Genomic DNA, 20,271 nt, shown 5'->3' on the forward strand with positions numbered 1-20,271 from the left:
GCCTGTATTAGGTACATTGATGAGACTGTATTTTTTTCTCACGTTCTATTGCTATAGTTAAATGTTTAATTCATGGGTGAACATACATTGCTATGTTCAGGAACAATCAAAAGGGTCGCCTTCCCATGAAACCAAAGAATGTAAGATGCTAAAAGGCACAGGATGAGCCGCAGGATCAATGACTGCAAACACTCAGATACACTGGCAAATCGTTTTTTTGTTCTGGTGTGTGGAATATACAGAAGCAGATTTGCATTCAGGATGGTGTCTGGTGGGACCCCAAGCTGAGAAGGGGTCACCTGGCCCTTACTTTGTGGTTCGTTTGGTGAAATAGGGGAAGCAACATCAACTTTGAGTACCATTGTCCATATGGCATTTCTTCTTCAACCTAAGGGGCCTGTCTGCTGCAGTCAATGAGCTGTTTATGTAGACATCACTACTGTTGCTACTCAATATTTCTCAGAAGGCTTGGAGGCCTACAGCTACCAAGAAAACAACGCCCGCTGACTCCCAGTCTGCTGTGCCACAATCCAGTTGTTGCCCCTGCAGGTAAGGGCGGTGGGCGGCGGGACCGGATGGGGGTGGATTTCGACGGACGATGACGAGGGAAAATAAATACCTGCACGGGCCGCGGCTGGCCACAACCTTGACTGAACGCAAGAGGCGAGGATGCTGCTGCGACCCTCTTCCTGCTGCCATAGGACTTTGCCTTTTCACCGCAATGCGGAACATCACTCCTTCATGGACAAATAACAAGAGGCAGTTGTTGATAGCCTATTAGACTGCGTCTTGCCCAAAAACTGCATACTGAAATTCAACACGAGTGCTGCACAAAATCTTTAGCAAGACACAATTTGAATTGACTGACAGGTCCCCTGCACTAAGGGATCATATTTATATCCACATATTGTTCTCGAACCTGAGCCAATTTATGGGTGAATGTGCCCACAGTAGCATGTACCCAGAGGGAGCAACAGCACATTAAGTGATGACTTTAGTAGGGTGGGAATTAGCGCCCTGGTCTAGAACCCCAGGTGGTTTTGGGAGATTAACGATTGACTGCAACCCATAGCATTGGAGGAACTCCATTCCTGTGTGTAGTATTACATTTTGTTATGTTATTTAAGAACTTCTCTGTTTACATCAAAAGCATTTGGCTCTACAGCATATTTTGATCTCTGTTTGTTGATCATTGAGTTCTGAGTTTTTGCTCCCCAGGCTACCCCCTTGAGAGGTCTTTAAATGCTCACTCTTGCTGCACCGAGAATTAATGTGGAAGGGATGTTCTTGGCCCCATTTGCAGAGTCACTCTAAGAGCGATAATAGAGCACCAGAGACAAATTAGCCTAATCATCACAGTTGTCGCTCAGTAGCGCCATTTGTCCTGTGCTCCCCAAACAGGTCCCACTGACCCACAAGAGGGGTGGCAACTCAGGGACTGCCACAGTGCCATCATTTTTAGCCCACACCGGCCTCTTTGCCCTTTTTTGCATTCTATGCCCCTGCCAAGTTGGAGCTAAGTCCACATTTTTGTACTATGTGCGCCATGCCCAGCAAGACTGGCCTAGACCTTCTGACACCATTCACCATGATCCATCTCCAATGAGCAACGGTTACAGCATTCCGCCCTGCAGTCAAAGCCACTTCATGGGGCCACAATGAACAGCATGTTCTAGCTACTCAGTGACGCTCCAACTGCATTGCATGGTATACAATGCATTCCTGGCCATGCCTGTTTTAAAATATATATCTATACTACTATAATAAAGGAAGAACTTTTAGCCTTTGAGGCGGGTAAACTCGGGAACCACAGCGCCAATCCACACACCCGATACACCGTTGGAATCGTCAGGGTGTGTAGATGGTTATAGGCTATATAAATTAAAAAAAAAACGTTATTTAAAAAATTTACAGTAAAAAAAAAAGTAGTCCCTCCGAAGTAGCGCCAGCCGCCACGTGCGTGCTCACGCCAGGATCGCAGGGAGGAGTGGCATCCAGGAGCGCGACGAGGAGCGGCGGACATGGCACGGGGGAGGAGCGTTGACGTGAGGAACAGCGGACAGGCCAGCGGCGGTGCGAGCAGCGGACAGGCTGGAGGAGCGGCGGCTAAAGTAAGGGAGCAGCGGACATGGCGCGGGGGAGGAGCGGTGACGTGAGGAGCAGCGGACAGGCAGCAGCGGTGCGAGCAGCGGACAGGCGGGAGGAGCGGCAGCTGAGGTAAGGGGTCCCATGTCGGGGCAGGCGGGGGTCGAGGTAGGCGGGGGACGGGCCGGGCGGGGGCCCGGGCTGCTGGACAATGTCGGGGCGGGCGGGGGTCGGGGAAGCCTGTTGCTCCCGGACAAGGTCAGGACGGGCTGCTAGTATATACATATAGTGGACTATGGATTAGATGGCTTTCTTGTCTTTCTCATTTTCTTACTTGTTCAATGGCTTTGTCCCACCTATGGGGCATTTCTTCTTTACTATTAATTTATTAGGTTACTTATGACTGTAGGAAATGGCCATCTTTTGCATCATGTACCTCTAGATTTTCGGCCAATCAGTTTTTCCTGCCTGTAAAATGCTGTGCACTTTACCCTCTTTGCCCTCATGTAACCAGTAGTAAAGTTCCTAGTCTCCCCCTTTTGAAAATGGTTGAATTGACATAACTCTTTTTGGTATATTTAACTTGTCTATAAGTCGCTAGTATATAGTACTAGGTGTACTAAGGACCTGTAAGTTAAATGCCCCTATTGGACTGCAGCACCTTTTGCGCCAGCCACTACAGTTACAGTGCAAACTATGTCTTCAAGCCTACCATTGGAGTCTGACAGTAGCAGTGCAAAAACTGCAGTTTGACCTGTCAAAATAAACCCTTTGGCAGGAAAAAACTTCCATTTTGAATGCTATTTAAAAGTAAGACTTGTAAAAATGTATGATTAACATGTCCTTCCAGTGACCACCACCCAAAAGCTATTTTCACTGTGGCAGGCCTAACTCTCAAATGTAGAAAACCAGAGTACAGATTAAAATACTAATGCTGAGTCTCAGGAATGGGGCCAGCTAGGAAAATAATTAAACAACACATTTGAATAATTATCAAAGATACAATTCAATGGTGAAGTTGGAGTTTTATCAAATATTAAGGAAACGTTACTTTTAGAAATTCACTTTTTCCTTGCTGAAGTTCCTGGAGGCTAAATTGCATTGGCTCTGTAGCTTTGACCAGCCAGTAATAGGCCTTGAATAGATGTGAAATGCCTCCCAGGTGCAAACAATATGCTGACCTGAATTGCACAGATAGCTCCTCTGAACCCCACAGAATATACAGAGTGGGGTCTGTGGGAATTCTTTTTGACACTGCATTGTCAAATCCTGCTAGCACGGTCCACCGAGTTCACACATAACACTTGGGGTACATTTGAAAGGGGAGACAACAGGATGCCAAGACAATTCTTGTGGATCCACTGTCTGGCTGCTAAAGAAATCTTTTGCCCTGCCAGACCTCTGTCTTTGGGTTTATTATGTGTACAGTGGCTGCCTCATACTGGATCTTATTAGTAGATGTGGACGAACACTAGGATTACCATAGCACACTTCCCACATAGATCCCCCGCCCTCACAGCCCACGTCTAGTGTGGCTGGAGACTTTTGCCATCTTGAAGGGTTAGGGTTGGCCACAGGAACATTTATTCCATTTGTTAGGTCTGGTCCAGGAGTCATTTCCAAACACTACCTAGTGCCAGGCACAAATGAGGCACATCCAGGCCTGCTTCAGAAAACTTCCTGGAGCTGCAGAAGTTCAGAAGAGGGGTGGACAACTGCTGTCTGAGACTTGAGAGGTGGACTCCAATGGTCATAAGGCTGACCTCCTGTTTAAGGTACAGGGATACAACAGGTACCCGCTCCTGGAAGTACTCAGCTGACCAGAGGCAAGTGCACCTAGTACTGGACCCTGTTGTGTGCCTCTGCCTGGCACCATGTGAGACTCTCAGGGCCTCCCCTCAGTTCCTGTGGGGCTTTAGAAGTGACCTCCTGTGGTTGATTGGGATTTAAACAACAAAGTCATGAGGTTAAACCTTTGACTAGGATGAATCTGGTTGGTGTACCCAACCCACGCACCATCACAGAGAGCCTCAACTTTCACCTAGGTGTTCAGCAACCATTGAGTTTCATTGGCACTTCATACTATTAGGCACTATTACCTTCTTAACACTTTATAAATTCATATCTCCAGTTCATCTTCTTTGATTTTTGTCATTGCGTTTATTAGATTTTATTCTATTTTTCTAATTCAGTTTGGGAATTTTATTGTTTTGCATCTTGATTTTATTAAGTTTTTGTACTGCATAGATACTTTACACATTGTCGTAAATTAAATCTGTAAAATGAAGACTAATTACGCCGGAAGCAGGGATGTCTCCAAAGGTAGGTTCAATACATCAAGCCCATGACACAGCATGTGAGTGCATGTGGAAACATAAGTCATAACATAACAATGTATAGTTATTACACAAACGAGCTGAGTGCAGAACAGTAAACAGTCAAGAATGTAATCAACTACATCTTCCCCCTTTTGATCCGAAACAGAAAACGGACTTCCTATCACAAAAGAGGAAGTATAGGTTATGTGAAAACAAAATCATCAAACCTTTTGGGAATTCTCCTAACATGAGAACCAACCAAACTCATACTTCTGCTCTCAAAGACAGTGTTTGTGCTCTTAGAGACGGTGCCTTCACTGCTTCTCATGCATCTCTGGCCAACCATCAATTGTTATTCCAATGAAGGCTGGAAGGCAGGTTAAAGCCACTGTGCCCAATCCGCATCTTGGACTAGATCTCTCATTTTGCACATAATACCTACTGGATCCGGAGCAAGTTTAACCAGCTGCCTCTTGTTCCACCAACCCTTGCCCAGAATGAGTGCCGCACCTTTGCTGTCTCTATCCACCTGCACAGGAGTGGAACACTTGGACTCTCCTTTCATTGTCTCAATGGGATTCTTGAGCAACACCCAGTCACCTGTTGTCACATCTACACCTAGTTGATTGAGTCCCCTATAACACTTCAACTTCAATCCAGCTTGCTGTGAAGCGACCCTAGCAGCCTCTACATCTTTGGATGGCATCACTTAACAACCTCTGTGCGTTTTCTCACTCAACCGCGTCGGACAAAGGGTTAGTGAACATTCTTGCCCCTCAGTAATGAGAAAGGAATGACTCCAGCAGTATAATGAGGAAAGGTATTAAAGCCTCAAACTTTCTGGTCAACAAATGTTGCATCATCCAAACCTGAAGCCAAGGCCATTTGCACCCCGTCTTTGATGAGCCTGCTGACATGCTCTGCAAGGCCATTGAATTACGGTGAGTATAACGTAACCTTGAGGTGCCTAACATCCATGCTAGACAAGAAATTAATCATGCACTCAGACAAAAAGTGGGTGCCATTATCAGTGACCAGAAATGTAGGAACCCCTTCCAGAACAAAGGTGCATTCTAAAAATCTTATGACTGCTTGTTTATCAGGAGATTCCACAAATGCATGATGCATCCACTTAGAATGATAATAAATTAATAAAATGGTGTACCTTAAATTGCTGGGTAAAATGGAGTAAGGTCCTAAAAAATCTAACCCCAACTTCGTCCATGCCCTCTCAGGAAACGGAGTGGGAAAGAGTGGGGTCTGCCTACTTCTCCAATGCTTGTCAGATAAAAGACACTCAGGGTACTTACCAATCATTGGCTTGACTTGACTGTCCAAAGCAGGCCAACAATAATGCTGCTTGATCTTCATGCATGATTTGGTGCTGCCCAAATGCACTTCATGAGCTTGGGAAATTATAATGTTGTGTAGCCTGGACGGTGGTGCAAAATGGTCTCCCTTAAGAACAAAATCATCGTTCACAAACAACTCATCGGAGACCTGAGCAAATGTCTTTAGATCACCTTCCAAACTCCTTGCTTCAGGCCATCCTTGCACAGTATATTCAATTACCTTGCGCAGAACAACATCCTCATCAGAAGCGCGGATCAAGTCTTGCTCACCCCCTAAAGACTTGTACTCACAGAGAGCACTAACAAACGCAACACGCTGAACATCATCTATAAGAGAGCATTCTTCATCCTCATCAAGTGCCATGCATGACAAACAAACAGCACAAAAGTGACTGGAATGTGGCTGATGATAGTGTATTCTTGCAATTTTTAGACTAGTCTGGGGAGCTTAGAGGACATGTTACCACACACACAATTGGTGAAGATCTGTATCAAAGGTTTGGGGTACATGACCAATTCGAATTGTGTGCCCCACATTTACGTCCTAATCTTGTGGACCGCCAAAACACACTCCAAGGCTTCATGTTCTATGGTGCTGAACTGGCACTTGTAAAACTTAAGGGACCTCGAGGCAAAGGCAACTGTTTTGTCACCACAACACACCTTCTTACTAAGCACAACACCCAAGCCATGGGCACTGGCATCCACAGTAATCATTGACGTGCATCCCTCACAAAATGCACAGAGAGCATGCGCCATAACAATGAACATTTTGACACTTTCCAAAGTTGCAGTTTTCTCATCAGACCACACAAATCTCTGCCCATTCCTAAGTAAACCCCAAGCGTGTCCACAGACTGGGCATATCCAGGAACAAAGCGTGTGTAATATTCTGCTAGCCAAAGCAATTAATGTAGCGCATCTTTGGAGCTTTAGCATCACTGATAGCTTTAATCAGAGACTGCTTGGTTTTAATGCCATCACATGAAATAGTATGCCCTAGATATTCCAACTCATTGATTACAAACTAGCACTTCCCCAATGTAACTGTCATACCTCTCCGTAATAGGATTCATAACACTTTCCTCAGGATCTTGTTATGTTCCCTTAAATTCTTGGCATGTATCAGTATGATACGCCTGCATGCCGATAATGTTCCAGAAAAGATTATCCATAAGCTTTTAAAACACGTTGGCGGCAGACGCCAGACCAAGTGGAAGCCTAAGGTATTTGAACACTCCATAGCATGAGCTTGGACGGGGCCGCTAAAATTCCTTGGATTAAATATATATGTAACTTTATAAAGGATATAGGTCATCCAGAATACTTTGCTGACCCCTCTACTATGATGTTAGTATCGAGAAAGACCCTAAAGCTAAAAGGCCTTCAATTATTGAGTTCAATTAGACTGGCAGATGAAGTGTTGAAACCTAGTGTAAGGATGCATAACTAACTCTCACCTGTTTGGGGATAGAGACTTACTTGTTATTCGCTACTGGAACTTTTAATAGGATGCTTCTAACGAGATTTAGACTGGGTGTCTTCATAGATTACTGTCAATGCCAGCTATGAACGACCGTACCCGAAATTTGATACCCTTCCTGTGTGATAACCACTCTGAGCAGTCTACGATTCATCTAGTTTTATTCTGCAAGTTCTATACAGGGTTGAGGAGAGTGTGGTTACTTCCGCTTTTAAAATCTTTGGGTGTAAGGCAATGCCACCCAGTTTTTATTAGGTTGCAATTTTTGGAAGATAAACATACTGCGTGGAGGTTGGCTACGTTTTTTTAAAAAGTGCTTCAGCCAAGGAAAAGTATGGTATTTGATGTGTAAAGTAAGGGCATTGTCCCTCCTGATGGCGCCAATTTTACTATTGTTGTGTAAATACATTTTAACCTGTTACATGTATAATGACATTTTTATGTGTGTTATTGTATTATGCTTTTATGATTGGCATAACAACAATCGAATAAAGCTGTAATTACTTCACTTGACCTGAACACCCCATATAGAGCCACAAAGATTGTCAAATCCTGGGACTCAGGGGACGGCGCAACTTGGTGATATGCTGACTTGAGATTGATAGTGGAAAACCCCAACACTCCCCCCAGACCAGCAAGCGGATACTGCACCTTGGATAGTTGATGGCAGTCTACAATGATAATCTTGTTGAGCGAGCACAAGTCAGCACACAGCCTGATCTCCCAGGTTTTTTGCACTACAACAATGGGCGCCACCCACAGTGGGCTTGTATACTTCCCTAAAATAATAGCTCATTAAGAGTGCTCTTTTGTTCCTCTCTCGCACTCGTGGGCACTTGGTGGACCTTCTGGGACACAGGATGAGTGCAGGGAAGTAACCTGATTTTATGTTCAATTCATGTGACCTTACCCACATGTTTGGCAAAAAGTGGCTTAAAATCAGCCAAAATGATGTTAACAGACTCCTGGGATCATCAACCAAGTAGAGGGGAACCTTGCCCAATATCACTGGAGTGACTGAGCCAAGAACCAGTAGCAAATCCATTCTTGCCATGTCTTGACAGCCGACAATGTTCCTGCTCTTAACAGCAATGCAGACCTTGGTTCGAGACCTTGGTTCAAGTCTACCTGTCAAGACATGACACCTTAGCTATAAAATAACCGAGCATCGTAATGTCCTTTTCCCCAAAAACCTTTGGATTAACATCTGTGTGACACAAGGCATGATCAAGACCCCAAAACTAAAGAAATGTGGAGTCTAAAAACGGTAATGGACGACACTGAATCAGCCATAACCATTAACATAACGCTATCAATCTGAACCTCACCCAAAGGATCCTTTAACAGGCAAATCTTGATTAACAGAATCAAGAGTCAGAATAACATTATTAAGTGAATCAGCACATGTGACAAAATCTGCATCCATGCTTCCAACTTTTGCTTGGTGTTTGACACTCCTACAAATGAATGTGACCAAATGTTTTACAAAGAATACACTTCTTGCCAATTGCAAGGCAGTTTGGAGCGTTACTGTGATGAGTCTTGGAGCTGCATCTGCAGCATAACCCAAAGGTTTTACTGCGGGAACATTTGAAAGCCTTTCCCTTAGTATTAATGATGCAAACAGATTCACTGAATTCCTCACTGGTCGAAATGGCATTTACTATCACAGAATCTGGGTGCAGGATTTTGGAGGACATAACAGATCTTGAAATACCCTTGGCCAGAACAAGAACTTCAATTAATGTTGGGTTTCTACTAGGCATGAGCGAATTTTGCGGATCTCGCGTTCGCGAATTTTGCGGATTTGCGGATTCGCAATCCGCAAAATCCGCGAATTCCCGCGAATTTGCGGATGTTTTTTTTTTTTGTGTTCGCCCGTGTTTCTGCCAGTTCGCGAGGGTTTTGTACACTTTCGCAAATTGCGAACTTACCTGTCGGGTCGCAAGTTTCGCGAACTTGTTGTTTCTACGTGTCCAGCCTGTTTGGGACACTCTTCTTCATCACTGCCACTCTCTGTCACCACTGCCACTCTCTGACTACTCATGCCACCCTCTGGCCCACCCATGCCACCCTCTGTTTCATCACCACACCCTCTGGTTGCCCAGTGTACATTATTTTCGGCAAAGCAAAGCACACCTTCCCTGCCTCAAGTGACCTGAATTAATTTGGGGCTGATTAATGTGTCACAGAATATTTTTTTAGCTGGCACCTGCTTCCTTAGTGCGCCCTGATTAGTGATCTTTTGCACTTGCTAAGTGCTTTCATTGTTGCAAAATTAGTTACAACACCTGCCCTGCCCCAACTGACAATAATGAATTAGGGGCTGATTAATGGATTTTAACTTCCAGCCTGGCTCCTGCTTGTCTCCCTTAGCTGTAATTCAGGACCTTTGTGGCATATGTGTAACTATTCTGAGGTTCAGAGCAGGGTCACATAATAGTTTCAACTGGCAACTGAACTCTGGAGGGGCCCCTCAGGAAGCACTACAGGAAATGGCTACTAATGATGAGCCTGAACTTTTGAACCTGGTAAGTAGTTACTTTCAGTTTTGCTAAGATCGTATTTCTGCAATTTTGCACTTATTCGCGGGGCGCGAACTCACGCGAACTCACGCGAACAGTGCGAGCAGTGCGAGCAAAATCCGCTGCTCGCGGATTTGCGGATTTTGCGGGAGATTCGCAAATCTCGCGGATTGCGGATTTCCCGAAAATCCGCAAAATCCGCGAGCGGAACGGATTTTCCGCCCACCCCTAGTTTCTACAACTTTGAAGCCTACTTGCACCTTTCCAGAGGCACAATTGAAGACAAAATTTCCTCGAATATAAATATCCAGATTGGTACAAAACTCAAATGTGAATGCTAAGACTCTGAGGGCTGGGACATACTCCTCAACACTTTCTTCTGCTAGCTGCTTGCACTTGAAAAGTTACCTAAGAAGGGTAAACCCAAAACTAGTCTCTGGGACCTGGGTAAAGGACAGTAGATAGGAACAGTGGTCCCAGAAAACAATACTACAATGCACAAAATTTGCATGAATCAAAACATAAATTCAAATTCAAAACTAGGACAAAGAGTATTTGTTGCTCACAGTGTTTTATTCACATTGGGCATCGATCTGTTAGTGTCAATATTTACATATTATTGCATACGAAAGTGCCCCTAGATGGGAACGAAAGGGGAAGAAAAGGTGGGGTGATTGTGATTCAAGGGAGGACATGGAAGTGACTGCAGGGTAAAGTGTATATCAAAATTATTACGTCACTTAGAAAACATATGGCTTATTCCTCGAGCCTATTTGTCACAATTTTATCAAAACATTATCTAGCCATGGTTTTAAACAGTAACACAGTACAAAATCTGTCATTCATGCTGGCTGAATGGTTAAATGTCGACGTTTCAACCCCAATAGACCAGTAGGCTGTTGTATCCCTTACGCCAGGGTCATCAGCAGGACAGAAGTGTAGGGGCGGGGGAGGGAGTGATCTAGGGAACAGCATGAAAACATACTAGGAAATTAGATTTTTCTATACTTTATCCTAAGATTGACTCGGATACAGTGCTTATCTGACCCATTATTTCCTTTAAGTCCAGGTAATGCATTTCTTTCCAACGCACAGCATGTTGTGAATTATTTTAGGTTTAGACTAAGAGGTGGTTCCACGTGCAGTCCTGATTAGCGCTTTTCCATGTATTTACCCTTCCAGATTATTTATTATGTCAGTGACAGACGATTAATCCGGCATGACACAGCGATAACTTTCAATAGAGTAAATGACTATTTTTCCGGTCCCTTTTTTACCCTTTTAAATCCTAGAATTTCCATTACTGAGGCTGCACCTTAACCTTTCAGGTGCCGATTTTCGCTCTCACCCTTAAGGAGCCCAAGTGCCCTTCCACATCTGCAGCCTCTGTCTAGAGGCTACTTATGGTAATATACTGCTCTTTGGATTCAGCCGATATATTCATATAGATTTAAACTCATGTTTACATGACTACATTTTCTAAGGTGTTTTCATGCTCTTCCCTAGATCACTCCCTCCCCCACCCCTACACAACTGTCCTGATGAAGACCCCGGCGTAAGGGATACAACAGCCTACTTGTCTATTGGGGTCGAAACGTCAACATTTAACCATTGAGCCAGTGTGAATGACAGAGAATTTGTACTGTGCTACTGTTTAAAACCATGGCTACATATTGTTTTGATAAAATTGTGGCTAATAGGCTCGAGGAAGGAGCCACGTGTTTTTTAAGTGATGTATTGTTTTGATATACACTTTATCCTTCAGTCACTTCCCTATCCTCACTTGAATCACAATCACCCCACCTTTTCTTCCCCTTTCGTTCCCATCTAGGGGCACTTTCGTATGCAATAACATGTCTATAGAAACACTAACAGATCGATGCCCAGTGTGAATTAAACTCTGTGAGCAACAAATACTCTTCGTCTTAGTTTTGATTTTGAATTTATGTTTTGATTCATGTGAATTTTGTGCATTGAAGTATTGTTTTCTGTGACCACTGTTCCTAAGTCATGCACTTGAAAAGAGCATTGCGTTCAAGCATTATGTTTGGGTTGTAAGAGAATTGCTTGCATAATCTAGCAATATCTTCCAGGTATATATTCCACTAGCAGCCCGCCCCAGCGTTGCCTGGAGCAGAAAGGGGCTGGGGACAGTACACCCGCTCCCGCCCGACCCCCTCCCGCACCGATTCCCCCCGCCCGACTCACTCGCGCCCCTCTCCCGCCCAGACTCACTCACGCCCCCCTCCCGCCCAGACTCACTCGCGCCCCCCTCCCGCCCAGACTCACTCGCGCCCCCCGAATTGTTCTAAGCCTAAACCCTTTGCGCCCCAGAACCTCCTCCGAAACTGCTGCCTCCACACCTTTCCTCGGGCCCCGCAAAGATCCCACAACCTTCGGCAGCTCCGAGCCGCATGGCAGATGTCAGCGGCAGTAAGTCCTGGGGAGCAGAGGATGCGTTCCAGCAACTCTCCGGGCAGTGCGCTCAAGCGCTGACCCTCCGCTCCACCGCACTCGTCGCTCGGACTCTCCAGCCCGGCACTCGGCTCCCCCGTTGTCGTCATCTTTAGTGTGTACAAAAGCGACAGCTCCGAGGCCCTCCCACAGCTTGCTGCAGAGCCGTAGACATAGAAGAGAGACACGGTCCTGAGAGACTGAAATCGAGGCATTACTGCACCGCCCTCCTCCTTGTCGTCATCACGCACGTCGCGTCGTGGCCAGCGCTAGGTCCCGGCCAGCGCTACTTTCAGGGGACTACTTTGTTTACCAACGTAATTTTTTAAATGTACTTTTAAAAAAATTTATATAGCCTATGTCCATCTACACACCCTGATATTTTCATAGATGTATCGGGTGTGTAGATTGGCGCTGTGGTTCCCGAGTTTACCTGGCCAAAGGTGCAAGTTCTCTCTTTATAATAGTAGTATAGATTGGCCATCCCCAGATGGCGCAGAAAAGAGTGGCAAACTGTCAAAACTTTGCTGTGCAGCACGACCAAGGCTACCAAACAGCAAAGAAAAATTGCGTGCAGGGTTGTAGCCGGTGGTTTCAATGGATGACAAGATGGTTCTCAAATAATCTGAAGCAATGTTCCCATTTCTTTGCAGGTTTGCCAGGTTGGCTTAAGAAATGTGGAGGTTGAGTGAGTGTTTGTTGAGGAGTCACCATGACAGAGTTATGACCAGCGTTAGAAGAACAGCCCAACATCAAGACAATGCAAAAGGTGGCAAAAACGTCAAAACATACGCATTGATAAATACTGTAGACACCAAAGCCTCAGGCATAGTAGCTCGTGCCACTTGCTAAAATGTGCTTCTCAGCATGTGAGCAGCAAGAAACCCAGCACAGTTTACAACAATAGGTGTGCCTGTCACTGAACGTGCAAGCAAACTGAGGCAAAGTATCACAATTTTTTTAATGAATGGTGTGTCTGTCATAGGTGTGCAGGCAAACTGAGTAAAATACTTGATCTTGCAGAAAAAATCTACCCAGAAGAATTTTCAACATGCTGTGTGCCTGCCAACGAGCACGCAGGCAAACTGAGGCAAAGTACCACCACATTTTTGACAAGTGGTGTGCCTGCCACAGAGCATGTCGGCAAACTGAACACAATACCTAATCACCCCGAGTAAAGATGGCTGCTGTCAGCGTGCTGTGTGATGATGGCTGGTTGTAGGAACCAGGCACGCACGTTGCCGAGATAAAGTGAAGACTAATTACGCCCTTAGCAGGGATGTCTTCAAAGGTAGGGTTATTTCTATCAATCAATCAATCAGTATATTTATAGAGCGCGCTACTCACCCGTGGGGGTCTCAAGGCGCTGAAGGGTGGGGGGGGGGGGGGTGTCGCTACTGCTCGAATAGACAGGCCTTGAGGTGTTTTCTGAAGGTGAGATGGTCCTGGGTCAGTCGTAGGTGTGCGGGGAGGGAGTTCCATGTCTTGGCCGCCAGGTAGGAGAACGATCTTCCTCCGGTGGTGGTCCTGTGAATCCGTGGGACGGTGGCGAGGGCGAGGCTGGCGGAGCGGAGCTGACGGGCGGGAGTGTAGAACGAGAGACGGTTGTTGAGGTATTCAGGCCCCATGTCGTGGAGTGCTTTTTGTGCGTCGGTGAGGAGCCTGAACGTGATCCTTTGCTGACGGGGAGCCAGTGCAGGTTTCTCAGGTGGGCGGATATGTGGCTGTAGCGAGGGATGTTGAGGATGAGTTGTGCGGAGGCGTTCTGTATGCGCTGAAGTCGTTTCTGAAGTTTGGCTGTGGTGCCTGCGTAAAGGGCGTTTCCGTAGTCTAGTTGGCTGCTGACGAGGGCCTGGGGGACTGTTTTTCTGGTTTCGGTGGGGATTCACCGGAAGATTTTTCAGAGCATGCGCAGGGTGTTGAAGCAAGAGTGCGAGACGGCGTTGACTTGCTTGGTCATCGTGACGGAGGAGTCCAGGATGAATCCCAGGTTGCGTGCGTGGTCCGTCGGTGTCGGCGCGGAGCCCAGCGCTGTGGGCCACCAGGATTTGTCCCAGGTGGATGGGGATGGTCCGAGGATGAGGACCTCCATCTTGTCTGAGTTCAGCTTCAGGCGACTGAGCTTCATCCATTCTGCGACGTCTTTCATTCCTTCCTGGAGGTTGTTTTTGGCGGTTGCTGGGTCTTTGGTGAGTGAGAGTATCAGCTGGGTGACGTCGGCGGAGGAGATGATGTTGATGTTGTGTTTGCATGCAATGGCGGCGAGGGAGCTCATGTAGATATTGAAGAGGGTTGGGCTGAGCGAGGAGCCTTGGGGTACGCCGCAGATGATCTCGGTGGCTGCTGATCGGAAGGGAGGGAGGCAGATTCTCTCGGTTCTGTCGGAGAGGAACGAGGTGATCCAGTCCAGGGCCTTTCCTTGGATCCCAGTGTTGAAGAGGCGGGTACTAGGGTGCAATGGCATACGGTGACAAAGGCTGCTGAGAGGTTAAGGAGGATGAGTGCGGTTGTTGCTCCGTTGTCCATGAGGGTCCTGATGTCGTCGGTGTCTGGGATGAGGGCAGTCTCGGTGCTGTGGTTGGCTCGGAATCCGGACTGGGATGGGTCGAGCGAGTTGTTTGCCTCGAGGAATGTAGTCAGTTGTTTATGGACGGTCTTCTCCATGACTTTGGCCGGGAAGGGAAGAAGAGAGATGGGGCGGAGGTTTTTGAGGTTTTTGCGGTCCGCTGTGTTTTTTTTCAGCAGGGCGTTGATTTCTGCGTGCTTCCAGCTCTCCGGGAAGGTGGCTGACGTGAAGGAGTTGTGTATGACGTTCCGGAGGTGGGGTGCGATGATGATGTCGGCTTTGTTGAAGATATGATGGGGGCATGGGTCGGAGGGGGAGCCAGAGTGGATGGTGTTCATGACGTGGGTGGTGTCTTCAGTGCTGATGAGGGTCCAGGTGCTGAGGATGGTGGTGGGGGTCGTTGGTTTGGTAACCGGAGGCGGAGTCTGGGGTCCGAAGCTGACATGTATATCTGTGATCTTGCAGTGGAAGAACGTGGCGAGGGAGTTGCAGAGGTCTTGTCACGGTGTGATGTCGTTGTTGCTGGCGTTGGGGTTGGAGAGCTCTTTCACGATGCTGAAGAGTTCCTTGCTGTTGTGGGTGTTGTTGTCTAGTCGCTCTTTGAATGATGTCCTTTTGGTGGTGCGGATCAGTTGGTGGTATCCGCGGGTGGCGTTCTTGAGGGCTGTCATGTTTTCTGTTGTCCGTTCATGTCCCCAGGTTTTTTCGAGGGTTCGGCAGGATTTCTTTGAGTCTTTGAGGGCGTCTGTAAACCATTTGTGGTTTTCCTGTTGCCGGTTTTGCCTGGGGGGTTCTTCAGTGGAGCGAGGTGTCGGCGCAGTTGGCGATCCATTGTGCGAGGTTGTGTGCTGTGTCGTTGGTGTCCACAGTGTTGGCGGGCGGGTTCTGGCTGAGGGATGAGAGGAGCTGGTCTGTGGTGATTTTGCTCCAGTATCTGCGGGGGGTTTTGTTGCATGCGGTGGTGGGATGTAGTTCTTTTGAAGGTGAAGTGGATGCATCTGTGGTCGGTCCAGTGTAGTCCGGTGGAGTGGCTAAAGGAGACGTGGTTGCTGGCGGAGAAGATGGGGTCGAGCGTGTGGCCAGCGAGGTGGGTGGGGGTGTTCACCAGTTGTTTGAGTCCAAGGTTGGCAAGTTTGTTTAGCAGGGTGATGGTGTTGTTGTCGTTGTTTTTCTCCAGGTGGAAGTTCAGGTCCCCTAGGAGGATGTATTCTGGTGAGGCTAGGGCGTGCGGGCTGATGAAGTCGACGATGGTTTAGCTGAATTGTGTGTGCGGGCCCGGGGGTCTGTAGATGAGGGTTCCTCTGAGTGTGGTCTTGGGGTCTGTGTGAATATGGAAGTGTAGGTGTTCAGCGGCGGAGAGTGTGTCTTCAGTGTTGGTTGTGACGCTAATGGTGTTCCTGTAGATGATGGTGATTCCACCTCCGGTTTGGTTGGCGCGGTCCTTCCGGGTGATCTTGTAGCCGTCCAGGATGGCTATGGCGATGTCGGGGGCCGAGGAGGCGTTCATCCAGGTTTCCGTGAGGAAGGCGACGTCTGGTGCTGTTGTGTCGAGGAGGTCCCAGAGCTCGACGGCGTGCTTGTGGATGGAGCGGGTGTTGAGGAGGATGCACTTGAGGTGGTTGTTGTTGATGTTCGGTCCGGTGGCTGGTCTGCAGGTTCGGAGGCAGGTGAAATTGCAGGCTTAACAGGGAAGGGTCCGTGGGTTCGCTTCAGGGTGGCTTGGTAGCTGGCGGGCGGTCGTCCGGTGTTGAGTGTGTTGAGGGTGGCGGAGTCATACCTCAGTTGGGTAGCCTGGCTACGTCAGGGGCCAGGGGTTCTGGCGCTGGGTGCGGTCCAGGTGCGGACGAGCACAGACGGGCTCACCTTAGGAGTGCATTCGGCTTGCCCGCTGCGCAGCCTCCATAAGAGGGGCTGTGGAGGGAAGAGCAGCTGGGAGGCGGGAGCGGGGTGACGAATGTGGAGAAGCGTGGCTCAGTGGTTAGAGGCTGCAGACCCGGAAGCTGAGATCGGCCGTGGACCAGGGTTTGATTCCCCGCCTTGGCGGGTCTCGGGCTCAAAATTCCACGGAGTCGACAATTCTCGCTCCGGTGCCTACTCGACTCACGGGGTCACACTCTGCGACTCTGGGCAATAGCTTGCTTAATCTCCACTACGGCCCCTCGCAGCGGGATGCCTGGCTTTCACCTTGTGGATACCCGGCCGGGGTATCTCACAGGGGAATACCAGGATGGGTTCCCTAAGCAAGCGCCTTGAGACCCCTGGGTTAAAGTGTTGCGCTATATAAATCGAAACACATTTACATTTACAGCGGGGGTGGGCCGCAGGGACGCAGCGGTGGGAAAAGGTACACAGAAGGGACCCAGAAGTCAAAAACGGGGGGAAGGGGGGCACAAGGCAAGACAGCGGTAAACGGTGAAATAAAGTACAATATGAGGGAAAAACACAGGCAACAGTGAGGGGGCACAAAGCAAATGGGGGGGCACAGAAATCAAAACGAGGGGAGGGGGGCATGGGGGGTGAAAAATACGGCGGGCTGCAAAGGGAATGGAAGCAGGCACCAGTGAAGGGAGGACAATGCAGAACGGTGGAGGGGGGTTCAGAAAGCAAAAACGGGGGAAGGGGCACAAAGGCACGGGCCAAACAACAGAGCAATGAAGAAGAGGAACAGGTTACCAGAGAGAAGCCAGGGGGGACTCACTTAGCGAGAGGCAGGCGGCAGGAGCAAGGCGACAGCGGGACAGCCTCACAGCGGCGTAGGAGGACAGTGTGGAGGCTGGGGGGGGCGACCTACCTGCAGGCAGGGCCAAAGGTCGCTCCCTTCACCGCTGCGCGGCCTCCATAAGAGGGCCTGTGGGAGGGAGGAGCAGCTGGGAGGCGGGAGCGGGGTGGCGAATGGGACAGCTGGGGGTAGGGCTGCAGGGACGCAGCGGCGGGAAAAGGGACACAGAAGCGACCCAGAAGTCAAAAACGGGGGAAGGGGGCACAAGGCAAGACGGCGGTAAACAGTGAAATAAAGTACAATATGAGGGAAAAACACAGGCAACAGTGCGGGGGCACAAAGCAAACGGGGGGCACAGAAATCAAAATGAGGGGAGGTGGGCACGGAGGGTGAAAAATACGGCGGACTACAAAGGGAATGGAAGCAGGCACCAGTGAAGGGAGGATAATGCAGAACGGTGGAGGGGGGGTACAGAAAGCAAAGACGGGGGAAGGGGCACAAAGGCACGGGCCAAACAACAGAGCAACGAAGGAGAGGAACAGGTTACCAGAGAGAGGCCATGGGGGACTCACTCAGCGCGAGGCAGGCAGCAGGAGCAAGGCGACAGCGGGGACAGCCTCACAGCGTCGTAGGAGGACCGTGTGGCGGCTGGGGGAGCGACCTACCTGCAGGCAGGGTCAAAGGTCGCACATGACATGGCACGTCCTGCCAGCAGGGATCCCAACAGCTCTCTGGTTGCTGTAACGGGATCCCAACAGACATTCTGAACCGTGCACGTGGAAACATCAGTCAAAACACAACAATATATTGTTATCACACAAACGAGCTGAGCATGCCTGGGAACTCATGCAGAGCAGCAAAAATTCAAGAATGCAATCTATTACAGCCTGCCTCTCTGTGCGATACCTATCAGGGGTTTTAGTTCAGGTTAATTTCGTGACTTTGCGGGTTCAACCTGACAAGGGTTGTGATTATTCCTTGAGTTGGGGAGTCACCTACTCCAAATATTAATCTAATTTCTTGAAGTGACCTGACACTGCTTAAATTCAGGCAACTAATTTTTCTTTTCTCTTGTGCTAAAAGAAAATAATTTCTTCTTGCCCTCTCTCCCTCATGTGGTGCTCCTCCTTCACAACCCTGCCACCCTCACGCTCTTTTTATTGCTCTCTCACCGTAATTTCTTTTTGCTTCTCTAGCCCCTTCTGTTGTGCTGTTTTTTTGTAAATACCCCTTCACTGACCCAATGCCCACATTTGTTTGCCGCTGCTCCCCTCCCACTTCCTCCTTTGCTTTCTTGCATAGTCTACCTTTCTATATATTGTTTTTATGGATGAGCTGGCAGCGGCAGTTCTTGCCAGGCCACTTCATTAAACAAATATGCACACCGTTTTAAAAAAAAAATGGACTCTTCCAAGGGCATCCTTCATGACCACGTACCATGATATATGTTTATGAATGCATGTGGTAAATTACGTGTGTATACACAATAATTTGACGGATGCCATATTATCATGAAACATACGTACACCAGTATCAGCAGCTATTGGGCAGTAGTGGTAGGGCGGGGCGGGAGGGAGGGTTAAAAAAGGGGCAAAGAAAAAAAAGCACCGACCTTCTTGGCGGCTGCTTTACTCCGTCCTCGCCAGTATACGAACCAGGAAGCACCCCTGCTCCCGACTCCCCTGACCATTGGTCTGTAGAAGCATCGTGGTTCAGTGCTCAGAGAGGGGCTAGGAGGCTTGGCATGTTCTCCACTGGGTTGTACAACGCAGCCCGGTAGATAACATGCCAAGTGTGCTTGACGGCTTGGCCGGCCCAAGAGGGCCAGCCAAACTGTCATGCGCACTTATGAGAGAGCCACCACTCCTTCCCTTGCTCTGTGGGAAGAGCAGCCCCACCCTCACCAGCTTGAAATAGCCAATATTGAAAAATAAAATGATAATAACATTGTTATTATCATTGTATTTTCCTTGTGGGACGAAGCTCCTCCGCCTTAGTGGAGGAGCCACCACTGCTGTACACATGAGCAATAATGCATGCAAACATATACATAAATTAACTTTATACTGTTCAGCATGGAAAATAAGCATTTTTTTCACTTTTTGCCAATGGTGAACTGCTTTGGCAAAAAATATTGGCAAATCTATGTCTGCGTTGGTAAAGTCAAAAGGTGATACTAATTGGCTATGGAATTCTCGTTCATCTTTGTAAGCCATTGAAGTAAAAATAAATGCAGTTTGAAGCAGAATGTGTTTACGTTTATCTTGCAGTAGGTAAGTCCCACTCAGCAAACCATGAAATGTACCAGCCTTTTACCAACATTTGACAAAGTCAGCATTTTGTAAACATTAACGTATTACGAAATTGATCTCTATCCTAATCCTAACACTCTGGCATAAAATAAAAAACACCCATGAATTTTTCTTCCTCCTCCAATTCTGAAAGAATACATCGAAATTTGAAAATAAAAAGGCGTTCTACATGAATTTACATTATAACTTGCCTGATGTTCAGTTGCTCCTTTAATATCCTCATCCGGGTCAACACCCACTCTGTAAAAGAAAAAAGGAAGGATAATTAATTGTCTGTTAGTCATACATTATGTTCATACAAAAGTTGCAGACTAGTTTCAATTTCATCCGCTGCGTGTATTAGAACAAATCAAGTGAGGTGTCCACAAATGTGGAAGGAACCCACTTTGGCATTACAGAAGTGGCCGCACATTTACAATAATGGTGCTGTGGAAGTACCCTAGCTTTTAAAAGGTGA

The 20,271-nt window shown here is 47.7% G+C and overlaps 1 protein-coding gene across 1 annotated transcript in view; it reads right to left on the bottom strand.

Annotated features, from left to right (window-relative positions):
- The window catches only part of SLC9A9 (solute carrier family 9 member A9), a 3,064,289-nt gene that overhangs the window by 535,726 nt on the left and 2,508,292 nt on the right, over window positions 1–20,271 (bottom strand). Inside the window, exon 13 of the mRNA XM_086943725.1 lies at window positions 20,006–20,054. Within this exon, the coding sequence (XP_086799851.1) occupies window positions 20,006–20,054 (49 nt within the window). The remainder of the gene's footprint in view (window positions 1–20,005; window positions 20,055–20,271) is intronic.

Source organism: Lissotriton vulgaris, chromosome 11 (genome assembly GCF_964263255.1).
Source record: "Lissotriton vulgaris chromosome 11, aLisVul1.2, whole genome shotgun sequence".
Classification (NCBI taxonomy): Eukaryota; Metazoa; Chordata; class Amphibia; order Caudata; family Salamandridae; genus Lissotriton; species Lissotriton vulgaris.